The sequence below is a fragment of the Platalea leucorodia genome (genome assembly GCF_965183815.1).
Source record: "Platalea leucorodia genome assembly, contig: HAP1_HAP1_SCAFFOLD_24, whole genome shotgun sequence".
Taxonomy (NCBI): Eukaryota; Metazoa; Chordata; class Aves; order Pelecaniformes; family Threskiornithidae; genus Platalea; species Platalea leucorodia.
Genome location: NW_028121458.1, coordinates 945,629 through 963,771, shown reverse-complemented (window position 1 = coordinate 963,771; position 18,143 = coordinate 945,629). Strand labels below are relative to the sequence as shown.

The 18,143-nt window shown below is 51.3% G+C and overlaps 1 protein-coding gene across 1 annotated transcript; it reads right to left on the bottom strand.

Moving 5' to 3' along the window:
- Positions 1 to 2,311: 2,311 nt before the first annotated feature.
- LOC309603183 (olfactory receptor 14A16-like) lies at positions 2,312 to 8,577 on the bottom strand (the record flags this gene model as incomplete). Its single annotated transcript, XM_082338093.1, has 3 exons — positions 2,312 to 3,277; positions 7,228 to 7,292; positions 8,559 to 8,577. 3 exons carry the CDS (start codon positions 8,575 to 8,577, stop codon positions 2,312 to 2,314), a joined length of 1,050 nt encoding a protein of 349 aa, XP_082194219.1.
- Between the last annotated feature and the right edge of the window lie 9,566 nt (positions 8,578 to 18,143).

Sequence of the window (18,143 nt, the reverse complement as noted above, 5' to 3'; positions counted from 1 at the left end):
GTTTGGTTTCACAGAGCCCTGGAAGAGAATGGGACTGTCTATGCAGCAAAGGTCCCTCCTCAGCACTGGGGCGTATGGCCAGAGATGGAAATAGCCCATGTGTGGGGTGGTCACAGAAAATTACCTTGGGAGAGCTTTCCTGGGGTGTCCAGGGAACATGGCGCAGACTGGGCCCCTCTCTTCTGCACCTTTGGTGCCTTGCTTCCTTCACCATGATGCCTGGCTCTGCACCATAAGCACCCTGCCCTCACCTTGCACACTCACAGAGCTTAGCTGTACACGGGTGTTTTGCTCTCCCAGACACTTTCCAGCCCAGCCCAGCTCTCCTACTTGCGCTGCCCTCTCTCCCCTGCTCCTGCCCTCTCTCCAGCTCAGCCCAATCTGGGCTGGCCCTATGGCAGTGCACACTGCAGGGGCACTCACCCCACAGCCCCAGCCCCTCTGAAGGGCACAGCAGGTCCTGGGAGGCAGAGAGGGGTCTCAGCCTTCGCAATGAGCCCCAGGGCTGAGAGCCAGCCACAGCATGAGGTGACAGAGGCCAGTGTCACACTGTGTCCCCTGCTCTTGTCTCCAAGAGATCCTTATTGCCAACTGACCAAATCCTCTCTGTGCCAGCCCCTCTCCCCAACATAAGAATCCTGGCCCAGGAGCTCCTCAGGCTGCCCCAGTGACAGTGCAGCCTGCCCTGAGCTGGTGCATGCAGAAATTGGTCTCTCTTTGTCATTTATTGCCCCCTGGAAGCAGAGAGCTTTTGCTTTGCTCTTGTCCAGGGATGTCCCTGTCCCCAGAGAGACATTCCCCTGGGGACTGTGTCCGTGCAGGTCTGGCTGGCTGCTCCTGCTCCGTCCCCATGCTTCTTGCAGGGCCTCAGGCTGGCGGTGCTGCTCTGCAGGGCACGGGGGCTGTGGTGCCTGAAAGCCACAGGGAGAGAGTCCCAGGCTGCCGCAAATGGCTGATTTAGAACACTTAAGGAATCACTGACAAAGATATTAGGAAAAGCGGTTTTAATATGATGTTATAGAAGTGCAACTTAACAAAGATCGATGGCAAGATTCCCTCTATTAATTACTACACAGAAGAATCACACAAAGGAAAATCGAGTTACACTCGAGTTACAATGATTCACAGAGAGACTGTGGATGCAAAAGGATAAGGAAGACCCTCCCATTGAGTCACGAGGTTCAGAGTAGACCTCCTTGCTTTCTAAACTCCTGATGGAGCTTAGGTGCGGCTATGTCCAACCTCAGTCTCAGACTTGGTCAATGGTTTATGTCTAAGGGACTGTACATGCAAAGTTCATGTAATGTTTCATTAGCATCAATTCAGCATGCAATCAAAGTTACCAAGAGAAAAATCAAAGTTACTGTACTACAAGATTTTGTGCAATATTGTCGCTTACCAAAGATCTGCCATTGGTAATAAGTCTCTCTGCCTTGAGGAGCAGCCTTGAGAGGTGTCCCAGCTCAAGGGGAGATCACCGCTAGGCAGCCACGCTGCTTAGCAGGGAGAGCTCAAAGAAGGCTCGCTGAGGCTGTCATATTTATCGGATAAAGTGGTTGGCTTGTAGCCAAATTACATGTGTTAGGAAAGGTATGCAGGAGACTCCTTGTACCCACAGCTTTCTCTGTTCCTTGATAAATGAGTCTTGGAAAAGCCATCCACTATTCATGTGTTAATCGCGTGACCGGTGTTCCAAGCTCATGTGCATCGGTGCTCACTGTGTCACTCTGCTCCTTTGTGAGTTTTCAGAGAAGAGATTGAAACATGAGTTCATGGCCTGACTACGGCTCAGGCTCATACCTCTTCCGGAGCCTGCACCAAACCACCACCAGTCTGGTCAAGGGGTCAAGCGCATCCATCACACAGGGAGGTCCCTGTTGATCAGCCATCATTTCCACTGGAACTGGGCACCAACACTTGAAGGCTCAGCCCAGGCCCATTCCCTAACACATTGCCTCATGCCCTCCTGACCTGAGCCCAGGGAGAACCCAAGCACAGCAGCATGGCTTCATGAGTGGATTCTCTTCAGCCTGTTCCTGACCTCAGCTGTGGAAGAAGAACCCAACCTCCAAACATCGGCACTGAGGAAATCCCCATTTATTACAGAGGTCGGACATGGGAGGCCAGCTGTACTATCATGCCAGACACATGTACGAAGGCCTCTGGGTCAGACAGGCTGGGTTTGTGGCTCTGGAGAAGTGGAGTGGATGCAGACATTCCTGGAGAAAGAGGATTATCGCAGATAAAATGCCCAAAGCGCAGGAGGTTCCTGAGATGAACTGGAAATCACTTGCAAAGAGACATGGGCTTCTTATCGCTGTTGAAAGACAAGTGATAGAATCAGCTTCTTCAGCGTGTCCTTGAGCTCCTTGTTTCTCATGCTGTAGATGAGGGGGTTCACTGCTGGAGTCACCACCGAGTACAGAACTGCCACCACCAGGTCCAGATATGGGGACTCTTCCATGGAGGAGGAGGGCTTCAGGTAGGCAAACATGGCAGTGCTGATAAACAGGGAGACCACAGCTAGGTGAGGGAGGCACGTGGAAAAGGCTTTGTGCTGACCCTGCTCAGAGGGGATCCTCAGCACGGCCCTGAAGATCTGCACATAGGACACCACAAGGAAAACAAAACACCCTGAAGATAAAGAAAAAGCAAACACAAGAAGCCCAGCCTTCCTGAGGTAGCTGTCTGAGCAGGAGAGCTTGAGGATCTGGGGGATTTCACAAAAGAACTGGTCCAGGACATTGCCTTGGCAGAGGGGTAGGGAAAATGTATTGGCAGTGTGCAAGAGAGAGTTGAGAAACCCAGTGCCCCAGGCAGCTGCTGCCATGCGGACACAAGCTCTGCTGCCCAGGAGGGTCCCGTAGTGCAGGGGTTTGCAGATGGCCACGTAGCGGTCATAGGCCATGACAGTGAGAAGACAATACTCTGCTGAGATCAAGAAGAGAAAGAAAAAGACCTGTGCAGCGCATCCTAAGTAGGAGATGGCCCTGATGTCCCACAGGGAATTGGCCATGGCTTTGGGGAGAGTGGTGGAGATGGAGGCCAGGTCGAGGAGGGAGAGGTTGAGGAGGAAGAAGTACATGGGGGTGTGGAGGTGGTGGTCAGAGGCGATGGCAGTGATGATGAGGCCGTTGCCCAGGAGGGCAGCCAGGTAGATGGCCAGGAAGAGGCAGAAGTGCAAGAGCTGCAGGTCCCGTGTGTCTGTGAATGCCAGGAGGAGGAACTGGCTGACTGAGCTGCCGTTTGACATTTGCTGTTTCTTGGCATGGGGGGACTGTTCAAAAATGGAAAAGATAAGGAAAAATTATGACAGACTTCTCTGAGCAAAGCCACTCCATTTTTCATAGACATCCCCTCCCCCGCCCCTAAAAAAAAATTGAAATGCATTTCCTTTCTCCGGTTTGTGCTGCCTGAGTGTGCTGTGAGGAGGAGGATCTCTGTCCATGTGCTGCCAAGGAGCTGGCTTTTCTCTGCTGCAGTGGGTGCCTGGGAGCTGGTTTGTGACAGCTCTGATGTTCCCAAGGGATGTCAGATGTAATCCGCCCTTAAAGGAAAAGATCGATATCTGCAGTCTTTTCTCTCAAGACTGTGGGCTGCAGAAGACAGGCTTACCATGTCCATATAAGAAATTTGTCTGTGTTTTTTATTTTCCACCATCACATCTGGTCAGTGTTCTTTCTTAGGGGTAGAAATCCTCATTTTTATGACTGAAAATGTGAAGAGTCTTGAGACAGGACAGGCAAAAGGGCTCAGCTCTCTGTGGCTTAGTGCAGTCAGGTGAGCTGCAGCGTCCCTCAGTCTGTTACCCAGCTGCACTGCTCTTTCTCTTGTGCTGCCTCAAAGATGACTTCACACACAAAATATTCATTAAAAAAAAAAACAAAAAAACCCCAAACAACTGGACTCTGATGAAAGCAGGGGAGCACTGTTTCAAAGGACAGATCTGCAAACTCTTGCCTTTCCCAGCTCAGAGGTGGAGTTGTGATGGAGAAGGACACCGTCCCTCACACAGAGAAGCAAAGGACTCTGAGACGAGAGTAGTGACCTCCAAGGGATAGCTCAGCACTCCCTAGGATCCTACAGGAGAGCTGTGCCTTTCTGGAGGGCAGCTCACAAGCCCAGCAGGACAGGCAAAGCAGTCAGGTGTCCCAAAGATGGGATGTCCTAAAGGGAAAGTCAGCTCATTGCCCAGCAGGCAATGCCCAGAAGACATCTACAGTGAAGGACCAAAAGAGAGCTGCCTGAACGCAGCCTCCCCCAGTGCTTGTCGGCAGCTTCCCCCCACCCCTTGCCCACGTCTCTGCTGCCTGGAGCTGTCCCTGCCAGGAGCTGTTTCCCTGTCCCCACCTCTCCTCCCTGCCTGTGCTCACAGACCCCATCCCACCCGCTGTGTGCTCAGCTCTGCCCTGCAGACCCCTCCTGGCAACAAGGCACTGCACGGTGTCTTCTCTGTGTGTGCAGGCTCTGATGGCAACACCAGACCAACCCTGATGAGGCTGGAAAAGGGACACCAATGCTGTCTGTAAGCCATGGTGTGTTGATTTCTGATACTCCCTGGTTTATTCACTTCTAAGAGTAGTAGATTTGGAATTTCAGTGCCTCCTCCTGAAATGAGACATTAATTTCTACGTCCCATTGCCCACCCAGACAAACAGGATCCTTCCCCTTCAGGTAGCCCCTCCCTTGCTGTGCTTCTTGAAAAGTCTTAAAGAAATGCAGTGATCTGAAGCTGTGAGCAGCCCTGACCCACACAGCACCCTCTCAACAGCAGAAGGACCCTGCCCTGCCAGGGGTTGCTCCTTCCACCCACAGCTTCTCCCCACAGCGCCATGGGGAGCTCCCTGGGCAGGCTGAGTGCTGACCCTGGCAGGTGACAGAGTCCCTGCCCCAGCACACAGACCCTGGGGTGCAGGGACCTGCTCTGAAGGACAGCCCTGGGCACGTCTGGGTGCACACCCAGATGCACACCTCCACAACCATCCACGGGAGAAGACAGCCATCATGCCCTGTCCCTCTGATGGTGCAGCAAGGAAGCCCTGCTCTGGAGCACATCCTCCTCCTCTACATTAGAGAAACTAAGAGAGTCCTCCTGACAGAGCCCATGAACTGTAAGAGGTACCAGTTTTAGGAGATCCCTCCAGGAACCGAAGCTGTATTGCCCTACACCCAGAGCCTTACCATGTAGAGGGGCTGTGAAGATTTCTCCCCCAGTGAGCTCTCAGCATCCTCATGCTCGCAACTGCCTTTAAGCTCTCTCAGCATCTCAGATCTCCTCTTGGTGCCTGCAGGCAGTGTCCCCAGTCCTCTTCCTGGGCAGAGCCGTCTCTCTGCAGGGCTGCCCACTTGCCATCCCAGGAGCCCAGCCCAGCTCAGCAGCAGAGGCCCAGCCCAAGGCACCACTTTCTCTGCCCCTCTGGGCTCCCTCCAGGTGTCCCTGGGGCGCCAGGGGATCCTGCTGTGAAACAGGCTGGAGCAATCACTCATGTTCCCTCCCGCAGCTGGGGAGAGAGACTTCTTTCCTGCAGTGTCATTTCTGCCATTAGTAAAACAGTTAGGTCCAAGAATCACCTTTTCATTGTCCAATCTTTAGACAGGACACCCAGACAGGCACAGGGAATGATCTCATTTACCACTGCTGAGGGAAGGGGTTCAGCCCCCATTCCATTTCTGTAGTCCTCAGCTGCCCCCCCCCCACAGCACAAACCCCCAGGAGCTGGGATTCCCCTTGCCTTGTTTCAGGTGTGCACACAATAGACACCTGCATGTGAGCTCCTTGTCTCAGCTCCCATGCTAATTACTGGAGGTGGAGGCCAGGACTGACACATTCACATGCAAAGATCTGGTGACACTTGAAGTGCCAGAGGTCGTCCAAGATACGTGGAGCTAGCTGCAAGCTCTGGTGGAGCAATGCTGAGAGACAGGACAGCATCTGGGGGCATCTTGGAGGCTGGTGGGGAATTCCTTTGGCTAATGGAAGTGACATCCGGTGCCCACTTTTAGGATGATGCAGCCTGTCTCTGTTGTGTTCTGGACAGCCTACGCAGGGATTCACCTGATGAAATGGAGTCATGTACCATAGGGAGAGCTAAGTTTCTGTGTTTTCCATCAGCTGGGTTGACTAGATCTCCATTGACTATAATGATGGTGGTGTCAGGAACATTCCCACTTTGCCTGATCAAATTCAGGGCAGTTATTCCATTTAATGCCAATTGCAGGCCTATAATGTTACATGAGGTGCCAAGGCTGTCACACGCAGCCACATGCAGTTGGCAGGGACGGCGATGGTCCTATACAGGAAAGCCATCCCCATTCAGAGCGAGTGTGTGACAGGCACCCCAGACAGCACTGCAGACAGATTCAGTGCCTTTGTACAAGAAACCGATTGCCATCACTGCAGCGGGGCAAAGTCTGTCCCTTCTCTATCCAGCCGAGGTGGTGCAGTCCACGAATAGGAGAAACATCACACTGGGGTCTCTGCACGTGTGCCTATGCTTTCTCTCCACTGGCCGTTACTCACCTCTTGGATAAAAGAGTCAAGGAACAGACAATTTTCACGGTGGGCCTGACAGTAGCACCTTCTCAGTCCTAAAGATCGGCTTCGCCTCTGCCAAAGGCCCTCAGGGACAGCAGAGACACCACTGACAGCAAAGCCATTTCTTGCCAGGGCTGCCCTTCCCAGCCCTGTTTCTCTTTGGCCTTGGGGACAGCAGGGTTTGCTCACTCTCTTGGCATCCAAGTTCAGCTTTATCTTTCCATCTGCTGCCCACTCTGGCATGTCTCTGCTCTGAAGCAAAGCTTTTATACACCAAGGGTCTTGGACACTCGGTACCAGGTTTCCTTTAAGACAAGTCACAGCTTGGCTTGGAGCCACAACTGAGGTGCTACAGCCCAACCAATACCCTCAGCCAGGAGCACAGCCAGGCCAAGCTGGAGCCTGTGCTCTCTGACATCAATGGAGTGACTGCCAAGGCATGATGGGACAAGTCACACGGCTTGGGGTGCTGCAATGGGGTACAGGCTTTTCAGGCCTTTTCAGGAGAGACAGGCTGGAAGGATCAGGAGTGGGGTTCCCTCGGAGTGAAGAAATTAACTGCATGTATGGAGCTCCTCTGTGGGGCAAGTGACAAGTTGGGCCAGAGGAGGGGCCAGTAAAGGTGACATCGTGGTGGAGGCTGAGGGACCCACAGTCGGGGTGGGGAAGTTGGCCTAGTCTTTTCTAAGCACCTCAAGGAAGTCTCTGGATGTAGAAGCCTGGGTCTCACGGGGGACTGCAATGACCCTGGCATATTCTGGAAGGGGAACACAGCAGCATGCAAAGAGTCCAGCCGGTTTACATCCTGGAAGCCATTTCTGAGCATGGCTGCCAGACGGGCCAACAAGGGTAATCCAAACCTGGGTTTGAGACTTGCAAGCAGTACAGAGCTGGTCAGGGATGTGAAGGTCAATGCAAGCCTTGGCTGTTGTGACCCTCAAATAGTGGGGTCCCAGCTCCCATGGGGCATGAGGAAGGAGAGTTGAAGACCGCAGAGGCTGGACATCAGAGGAGCAGACTTTGGCCTGTTCTGGGGAGTTTTAGTGGGGATCCAATGGTCAGCAGCACCAAAGGGCAGCAGAGCTCAGCCCAGCTGGTCTTCAAGGTCAGCATCCTCCAAGCTCGGCAATGGTCTAGATCAAAACTCAGTTGAAACTTGAATGGGATATCAAGGGCACGACAATGAGCTGTTCCTATTTCAGGGACAGTAAAGAAGAATATGTGTGGCCACTGCTTCATTTAGTAAAGCAGGTGTAGATAGATCTGAGATACTCTATGTCCTCTTTGCCTCAGTCTTCACCAGCAAGGTCTCCCAGGCCTCTGTGTCTCGAGGCGGGACTCTGGAGGAGAACAGTCAGTGGTGGATCGGAATCAAGCCACGGGTTACTTGAGCAAACTCAAATGCTACCAGTCCATGAGAAGGGAGGGTGCTGAGAGAGCAAGACGATGTCACAGTGAGGCCAGGCTCCATCATCTTTGACAGGTCATGGGGACTCCCTGATGACTGGCAAAAGCAAATGCTGCATGCTTGTTTCAAAAAGTCCCAGAGGATGAACTGGGGAGGTTAGCTTCGCTTTGGATGGATGTCCCAGAGGTTGTTCTGGACTGCATTTCTGGGTGTGTGAAGGTGATGAGGTGAACCCAGGCCTGATCATGCCTGACCACCACCATTGCTTCCTAGGATGAAAGGACCACATCTGTGGGTGAGGGGAGAGCAGTGGGCGTATTTAACCCGGACACCAGCAAGGCTTCCACACCATCTCCCACAATATTCTCTTTTCCAAGGACAAACAGGCTGGAGGTATGGGCCAATAGGAAGCTTGATGATATCCAACACGGACAAATCCAAAGTCCTGCCCCTGGGGTGAATGAACCCTTTGAAGTCACACAGCTTAGGGACTTCCTGGATGGGTCACAGCTCTGCAGAACAATTTCTTCATTCACAGTGTTGGGAGGAAATGTGGTTTTGGAAATGGCTGTATATAAATCTCTGTTTATATAGGGGGAGAGAAAGGGTCCTCACCTTGCTTGTCCATGTCCATGGCCTATGACAAAAATTATGAGAATTTGTAGAGCAACTTCAAAGTTCTGAAAATGAAGACTTCTTACACAGTTATTACGCAGAGATCTTTTCTGTATATGTTTCAGCTTTTGCCTAACATTTTCATTCAGAGGTTGCTACAGTCACCCACGCAGAGGCGTCCACTGCCTCCAAGATACACGGGGGTAGATGAAGCAATTATGTGAGACAGGGAAACGTGGCCCAGGACCTATGGGAACTTTTCTGAAGCAGGAGCTGGTGGCAAGGCAGGGAAGGCCAAGGCATGTCGGTTGAGACAACCGATTTCTCTCTCTTGACTAGACAGGGAAGCCAGGACAATTGCACCCAAGGTGTCCAACATCACTCCCATCCCTCTCTTCGCCTACAACGGAGTCACATGTACTTTACTTCGCAGGGAATGAGAAAGCTTGAAGATGTTCCTGTAACCCAGATATGCTGGGATTAGTGCAATTTTAGCTGTTCAAAAGAGAGCATTTCATTCACTTTGTCTCTTTGTTTCCCTCTGTGAATCGAGGGAGCTCGTGACTTCAGGGTGTGACTCGCTGTGTGCAAAGAGTGAATATGGACAAACCGGTCCAAGCAGGGAGTGCTTTGAGGGCTCCTGGCGTCTGTGCTTGACACAAAAATGTGTTTTCTATTGGTCTAAGGCTATCCACTGTTGGAACTGGAATTCAGAGGAGGTGATGCGGACCTAATATACAGCTGAGGAATATGCTTTCTTTTTCATTGAACTATGCCTTCCTTTGGTTTTGTTGTTGTTGTTGTTGGCAATTAAGAAATGTCCTTCTGTGTCCGCATGCAGCTGGTTCTCCAAGTAAAGCAGGTGGGAATTGGTGCCAAGGAGCTGAAACATGCAGCTACAGACCTGAGTGGAGAAAGCTCAGATTTGAACAGGGCTGCAGTAAGGTGGCTGATGAGAGAAATGGTGGGGCCGGAGGGGAAGGATGAAGACCGTCCATAAAGGGTCTGACAGAAAGGGTCAGGCATAGTCTCCATTAGGAGATGCTCAGGATCAATATCAATTGGAAATTGTTGGTATCACTTCATCTGTAAGCAAGAAAATAAAGAGAAGTGGAAATTTAAAACACTTATTTAGTACTGAAATCTTTTCACTTTGACTACACTCCTGAAATCTCTCTAATTAACCACATAAAACGTGAGGAATAAGGAAAATTATGCCCAGAGACTTGGCTTGTTAGGACGTTTTGCATGGTAATGAGCCCTTTGGTGCAGAGATCCTGAAAGAAGATTGAACAAGCCTCTAGAGAACTAAAAGTAAGAAGCAAACCTCCAAGTTTCTGAGGCCGCTAGCAGGCTTCATTGAGGGCAATCACTGAAGAGACCATGAAAGGAATGAGGAGAAGAGGTGACCGTCCCTGGGGGCTGATGAAGTAGGAAGTCAGAGGTGATGGATACAGGAGGAAAACAAAATGTGGAGGTGCTTGTGAAAGCTCTCCACTTGTTTCATAGAATCATAGAATCATGGAGCTGTTTAGGTTGGAAAAGACCTTTAAGATCATCAAGTCCAACTGTTAACCTAGCCCTGCCACGTCCACCACTAAGCCATGTCCCTAAGCACCACGTCTACACGTCTTTTCAATACCTCCAGGGATGGGGACTCAACCACTTCCCTGGGCAGCCTCTTCCAATGCTTGACAACCCTTTCGGTGAAGAAAGTTTTCCTAATATCCAATCTAAACTTCCCCTGGAGCAACTTGAGGCCATTTCCTCTTGTCCTAGCGCTTGTTACTTGGGAGAAGAGACCGACCCCCACCTTGCTACAGCCTCCTTTCAGGCAGTTGTAGAGAGCGATAAGGTCTCCCCTGAGCCTCCTTTTCTCCAGGCTAAGCAACCCCAGCTCCCTCAGCCGCTCCTTGTAAGACGTGTGCAAGACTTGTGCAGACTTCATCAAGCAGGACAGCCAAGTCCTGACCCACAGCCCCTAGGAATGGGGATCCTTTCCCTCATGGGACAAGCAGGGCTCTTCCTGGGGGCAGCGAGATGCGAAGGTGTGCGATGCCGAGTGCAGGACAGCAGTAGGACACATCCCAGGCTCTATGGGGGTGAGGAGGCAAAAAGCGCTGGGGTTGTAAGGAACTGGTGTACTCTCACAGGGCTCAGTGGAAGAGACAGCAGCCATAGCTGAGAGGCCATGGGCCTCGGTTCTGTTGGGGGTCTTCTTTTCCTGACTGTTGGTCTGCACACTCTCATACTTGAAAGACACCGTCTTTGAAGAGCAGCTCTACAGAGCTCTGCTGCCCTTCTGTGCTGCTCACATGGGACACCCCACTTCAAGTCCACAGAATAGGCCCCAGAGTCTGGTCCCCTGAGGTCTGGCATCAGCACTCCTCTATTCTTCATCCTTACTCCCCTTGGGAGCTAAGACCCCTCTATTCACTGTTTCATGGTCACAACAGCCAAGGCTGACACTGGTTTTTATGTCCATGACCAGCTGTTCCTTCTTTGTGAGTAACAGATTCACATAAGCATCACCATAGTTGGCCCCTCTGGCAGCTGTGCTAGAAAGACCTGTGTCCCAAGACCCTCCAGAAACCTCCCAGATTGTTTGCACACTGTTGTGGTGTCCTTCCAGGGAATGCCAGGGTTTTCTTGGGGACTTTAAGGGAATTTTTTGTCTCCCACCACAATGTCACCCTTACCAGCCTCTCCTCTGACTCTCACCCACAAGGGCTCACCCAGTTTGTTCATCCCATAGAGGAGCTTCACACATCTAAGCAGCTCCTTCACACTGGGACACCTCCCTCCTCATCCTTCTGGCCTGTCTCTCCTGATGATCCTCTACCCACCCATCACAGCACCCCAATCATGTCAGCTGTCCCAACACACCTCAGCTGTTATTCCCTCCAAGTGGGATGAAGAGATTGCATGCAGAGCTCCAGCTCCTCCTGCCTGTGCCCCAGGCTGAGGGCATGGGTGCATGGCTGGGTTGCAGCACCGCAGCTGTGGCACCTTTGGGCTGAGAGCAGACTTGCAAGAGGGAAACCTGCTACCAAGTGCCCAAGACCTCAAGTGTGCAAAGGCTTTGCTTCAGAGCAGAGACAAGCTGGAGTGGAGAGCAGATGGCAAAGTGAAGAAGAAATGAGGTGCCCACAAAGGTGGCAAACCCTGCTCTCTGCAAGGCCAAAGAGAAACAGAGCTGGGCTGTGCAGTCTGAGCAGGAGAGGGGTTTTCTGTCTGTGGTGTCTCTGCAGCCTCTGTGGTGGAGGTGAAGCTGATGTCAGGAAGGAAGAGATGATGTTGAGAGTGTCCTTGGATGTGGGCATCCTGTGACACAGGCAGAATGAAAATCATTCACCTGATCCATGATTGTAACATTGAGGGGATCGTTAAACGCTGGGTGGAGGGAAGAACCAGCAGAGTTTGAGAGGGAATGCACACGAGTGGGGCCCCTGGTGTGATGTGCTTGGTATTCATGCACTGCCCAGCATCTGCTGGAGAGAGAAGGGACAGACCTCACGTCAGTGCAGTGGTGGGATTCAGACATTGGCCCAAAGGCACCGAATCTGTCTGAGATGCCCTGGGTGGTGCCTGTCACACAATGAGTCTGAATGGGGAGGGGGTTCCTGGATAGGCCCTGTGCTGTCCATGTCAGCTGCATGCAGTTGGGCTGGAGCATCCTGGCATCTCACATAGCTCTACAGGCCTGTATTTGGCTATTAAATTAAGATTCAGCTGCCCTGAATTAGGTTAGGCAATGAAGGGATGCACATGAGACAACTGCCATTATACTCAAAGGACATGTAGAAAATACAGACTCACCTCTCCCTATGGCACATGACTCCATTTGATCAGCTGAAGACCTCTATAGGATACCCTGGACATAAGGAACAGTTACAGGTTCAGTTGTCCTACATGTGGACATCTGCTGTCATTTCACCTGGCCCAAGAAATTTCCCACCAGCCTCCAAGGTGATGCCTGCCCCCAGATGCTGCCCTGTAGAGACAGATCTGCTCCATTAGAGCTCACAGTGACCAGCATGCATCTTGGTCACCTCTGGCACCTCAGATGTCACCAGGTGTTTGTGTCTGAGCAGCTCACGCATGGCCTTCATCTTCACTAATTACCATGGGAGCTGAGAGAAGCAGCTCACAGGCAGGTGCCTGTTTTGTGCACACCTGAACCGAGGCAAGAGGAATCCCCATCCTGGGGGGTTGTGGCAGGGAGCTGAGTCCCCTTCCAGCCCCAGGTCTACAGAGCCAGGATGAGATGCCTCCATTGACTCAGATGAATGCCTTCCCTCAGGAGGGGTAAAGGAGATCCCTCCTGGTCACTGTCTTGGTTTCCTGTCTAATGATGGGACCTGAAAAGGTGAATCTTGGACTTAACTCAGTCTCTGTTTGGAGAAATGACACTACTGGAAAGAAGTGTCTCTCCCCAGCTGAGGGAGGGAACATCAGTGATGACTTCAGCCTGTTGCACAGCAGGTTCCCCTGGAGCCCCAGGAGCACCTCAAGGGAGCCCAGAGGGGCAGAGAAAGTAACTCCTTGGGCTGGTCCTGGTGTGGGAAGGAGTAAAGAGGTGTTGGTGGAGGTGGCCAGTATCAACACGAGAACTCTCTCAAACATCTCAGAAATGCCAGAGCCATCAGGGAGGTTCCAAGGTCCTCAGAAAAGGCAAATATCAAACCCATCTTCAGGAAGGGCAAGAAGGAGGTCTGGGATAATTACAGGCTGGTCAGCTTTACCTCAGTCCCTTGGAAGGTGATGGGGCAAGTCCTCCTGCAGCCATCTCCAGGTACTTGAAGGCAAAGAAAAACATTGCTGAACCTATATGGGAGGGGAAATTAGGCAATGATGTTGTGTCCCTGGACTTTGACAAGGCCTTAGACATGGTCTCCCATGATCTCCTTATAGCCAGATTGGTCGTACCTGGACTGAAGAAGTAGATGATGATGTGAGTGGGAGTTATGCTGGACGATTAGGCCCCGATGTCATCAGTGGTACGGAGTTCTCCTGGCAGCCCATCACTTTTGGCATTGCTCTGTGACCAGCACTTGGGCCAACACTGCTGAATTATCTTTGTTATCTCCCTGTATGGTGGGATGGAGCGCACCTTCAGCTCCTTTGTAGATGAGGGCAAGCTGGGGGGAGCCTTTGAGATATCTCCTCTAGGTCACCCCGTCTTGAGCAGGAGAGTCAGACAAGACAATGTTCAGGTCTCTTCCAACATGAGTTATTCGGTCATTCAACGAGTCTTTCCCTTGAAGAGCCCATTGAGGACAGAATAGGCAGAGGAAGGAGAAAAGACAGAGGGGCAGAATTAGAGAGAGAAAATGTGCCAATATAAACACAGTAGTTCCTCTGAGCAATGTTTCTCCATTTGAACCATCGGGAAGAACATTTATTTTGATAAGTGGCTGCAGAAAACTATTCACATAGCAAGAGAAAGCGTAATCGGCTTGTTGGTACATACCCTTGGTGCTGTTTAAAAAAAAAACCTTTGAAAAAAATAATGAAAATTCATTAAAAAACCTAGCAATGCTGGAAAGGAAGACGTTTTCAGCTCTTCCAAAGAGTTCTTTTCTGTGGAGGTTTCAAGTTTGTCCTAAAATCTATGTTCAGCCCTTGCTTCAGTTATCCACACAGAGGTGGTCACTGCCTCCAGGATGCCCTGGGGTAGCTGAAGCACCCCTGTGGGAAATGCGTCCCAGGAGATATGGGAGCCCTTCTGGAGCATGAGCTGGGATGCAGGCAGAGTACCTCGGGGTGGGGGAGGGCATCACCTGCTGCCAGCACTGCTGGGGTGGCTGAGCAGGGACCTCTCCAGCACAGCAGCACATTGTGTCCCCTTGGCTGCTGGCTCTGAGGGCACTTCGGACTGGCCAGCAGTGGGCAGACAGACACTTGGAGGTCTTGAAAGCCCTTACATTACTGTCCCCAACAAGATGAAAGATTTGGGGAGGTCAGGGCTAGCTGGGACTGGAAGATGGTAGATTTGGGGGAGGGAAGAGGGGATTGGCCAAAAGAAATGAAAGATTTTGAAGAGGTAAGATCCATTCAGGTAATTTTGATGCCTCTGCAACACTGACTGTGAAATTATTCATGCTAGGCCTTTACCCTATTTCTAACCAGCAACCTTAAGTCCTAAGCCTGCCCCTAAATGCTACCCCTCACCCTGCAAGGAATCCACTACTCCAATCCCTCACCTCAAAGTTTACCTCGAAACCAAAGTCCAAACACAGAACCCCTTACCCGTACTCTTACCCTATTGATCACCCCAATCCCTTGCCCACACCTCTAGCATTAAAATGTTGGCTTTATCCCTAGCCCTCACCCCAGGCCCAAACAAAACCCTCATCCACAAAGGTAGCCCCTACCCAAAACACTAACCAGACACCCTCAGCAGAACACCAAACCTACCCTATAAACCTTTGCCTAATCCCTAACCATGAAAGGCGAGCTGTAGTCCCTAAACCCTAACCTCAACACCTAAGCTCCAAAGCCCTTATTTCCCATGCTCTAATCCCCTCACCTTCAACCCTTTCCTAACCCTAACTTAAGCTGTTTGGTCCCTTGGGGCAGGAGGGGGATCGTGAGGTCCCAGAACAGTCGCATGGCACTGGAAGAGGAATGTGAAGTGACCTGTATCTGATCAGCTCATAGGCCACAAGGAGGAGGTGGGTGGGAATGCTATGGTGAGGTCAGCTGTGTTTCAGGATCTCCTGGGCCAGCAGGAGGCACAAGGCCCTGAAGGTGGCTGTGAGGTCACTTCTGTCTCTGGAGTTGGTAGGGCAGCAGCAGGAACATGGCTGGGAACGGGACTGTGAGGTCACTTCTTTCTGAAGCAGCTGATAGCTCAGCCCTTGACTCATGTCTGGGATACGTGCTTTTAGGCTCACATCTGCCAGTGTCTCTGCCAGACCAGCAGAAGGCACGTGGTTGGCAAGTTGATTGTGGGAATCCCTAAGTACCTGGTAGGCCCATGCAGGAAGAGGGCTTGGACAGGGGCTGTCATGTCCTTTCCACCTGAGTACCCGATGGGACAGCAGTGCCCACATGATTTGGTTGTGTCTACTGGAGAAGCTGAAAGGCCAGCAGCAGGCACGTGGCTTGGACGATCACAGTGAGGTTACTTTTGTCCAGTCAGCTGGTGCAGCAAGTCTTGCAGATCCCGTCTGTAGAAGGGTTATCCCATTTTGCTCCTGTGATCACTTTCAGTGTTTTCATAGAAGAAAAAAATTCAAGTCATCCTTTCAGTAGAAAGCCGCAAAAGAGGGGGTTCACATGTGAATTTGTTGTTGCAGTTTTAGATAAAAGGAAGGACAAGCAGCTGGCCTAATCACCGGCACCAGGTGGGAGCTTCCTGCAGACTTCTCATTACAATCAAGTTTATCCTGCAACCCAGCAATATGCTCAGCACAACACGGCCTGAAGGCCAAGCTGTACGTGGAGCACAGCACAGGCCTGGGTCTCCTCAGATTTACCATTACATGGATTGCTAACGCCTTGATGTACAGTGGTCTTCTGGTCAGGATCCCTGAACTGCCTAAGGAAGGCTGGGAAGAGGATGAGGTGTCCTCTAGGCAGCTGGGGGAAGGGACACAATTTTAGGTAGTCACTGGGGACTTTGAAGACCGTGGACCTCTACTAGAAAGCTTTGTTTAGAGAAAAGGTGGAAGGTGATCCCTAACCCAACATGGGGCAATGCTCTCCTGGACTTGTTTTTCACAAGAAGACGAGGCAGGACTGATGGAAGATGTGGAGGGCAGCTTTGGCTGCAGTGTGAGTGAGGTGGTAGGGTAGAAAACCCTGAGGGAAGTCAGCAAGACAAATTGTAGCAGAGCTGAGCAGAGAGGAAGGATCACCTCCACCAACCCTTTGGCAGTGCTCTTCCCAACGCAGCCCAGGATGGCACTGTCAGCCTTTGCTGCAAAGGTGCAAAGCCAGGAGAAGAGAAAAGAAAGCTTTGGGGAGACCCAATAACAGCCTTCCCACATCTTCTTGGGTACCAGCAAGAAAATGGAGCCAGGCTCTTCACTGTTGTGCATGATGGGTGGACGAGGGCCAATGAGCATCAGCTGAAACAAGGGAGGAAAATCCTTCTCCCCATCAAGACACTCAAGCACTGAAGCAGATTTCCCAGAGAGCTTGTGTCATCTCCATCCTTGCAGCTTTTCAAGCCCAAAATGAATAAATTCCTGAGCAACCTGCTCTGAGCCCATCGCTGATCCTGCTGAGAGCAGGAGGTTGGCCTAGAGATCTCTTGAGGTCCCTTCCAGCAGGAATGATTCTGTGCTTCCATCCACAACAGCTCTTTCCTTTATGACGGGAGGGAGAGCACTCAGGTTCCCAGTGACCATTGAAGTCAGCCAGAAAGAGGCTTGGTCAGATGATCTGTGGCTTTCTTGTCCCACTCCAGGCACTATTGCTCAGATGCGGGGCTGCTTGGCAGGTACCCCTCAAAGACCCTGATTATTTCCTTTGCTTCAACTTTTCTTTCCTTTTCCCCTCTTTTCCCACTCACAATTTCTTCCCCTGACCACCCCAGTACCCTCCCATGCAAGCAGCACATCTCTGTTGTCCCTTTCCTCCCTGGCCCTACTTTGGCTTCCTGTGTACCCTCGTTTGGTGATTCTGAGCTTGTCATCATGGGAACTCCTGCCTTGGTCAGCAATTCCATTAAACCAGTACCTCCTTCTATTAGCTGTAGTGTCCTGCAATTCCTCATGCTGTTATCTTGTCAGAGGCACTGTTATAAGTTACTCTCGCTTAAATTAATTGGAATAGAAAGTTGGTTAAACAATAGAAGCAGTTTATTGAATTAAGTAAGCAGCCACAAGCAAAACAGCGCTGGGCGGCCGGGGAGTCACAGCTCCGCCTAGGCGCGCGCACTTCTCACAATGAGTCCTGTTTTTATAGACCGCGGGTTCCGAGACACATTGGCACATCCTGGTCCGTCTTGCGCATGCGTGGGCTGTTGCTAGGGGGTCGTCTCAAGTCTCCTGGTGGTTGCGAAGAGGAGGGCTGTAATTTTCCTTGATCTTTTGACTTCTGCATACCTTCTTATCTGGCTTAAGACACAGCATGAGCTGTGAAGCAGGATGTTTATGGTGGGTCGAGTCCCTCAAAGGATTATATGACCTTATACTTATCAGGAAGTTGGCATGGTTTGTTTGCCTATCCCCGTGTCTCCACTCTGGTTATCGTGAAACCTTGCCCCCCTCGGCAATCTTCCCCAATTTAAGCAATGAACAAACATTTACAAATTTATCACAGGCACCACTAAGCTGGTGGGCCATCTGTCCGTACACAGTAACAGCTGTGCCAACAGAGCTTCACTCCAGAGGCACCTTGAGAAACTCTGGGAAATGGCAACAGAAATCTCAGGAAGTTTTACAAGGAGAAGTTGCAAGTGCTTTTTTTGGGGCAGAATAAGCCCCAACATGAGGGCAGGCTGGGACCTGCACAGCTGTGGAGTGCCCCTGAGAAGAAGGGCCTGGGCACTAAGAGGAATGCCATAGGAGGCAGTGGTACCTGCTCACCATGAAGAAAGCCAGCCGCATAGAGGGCTGCATTAGTTGGAGC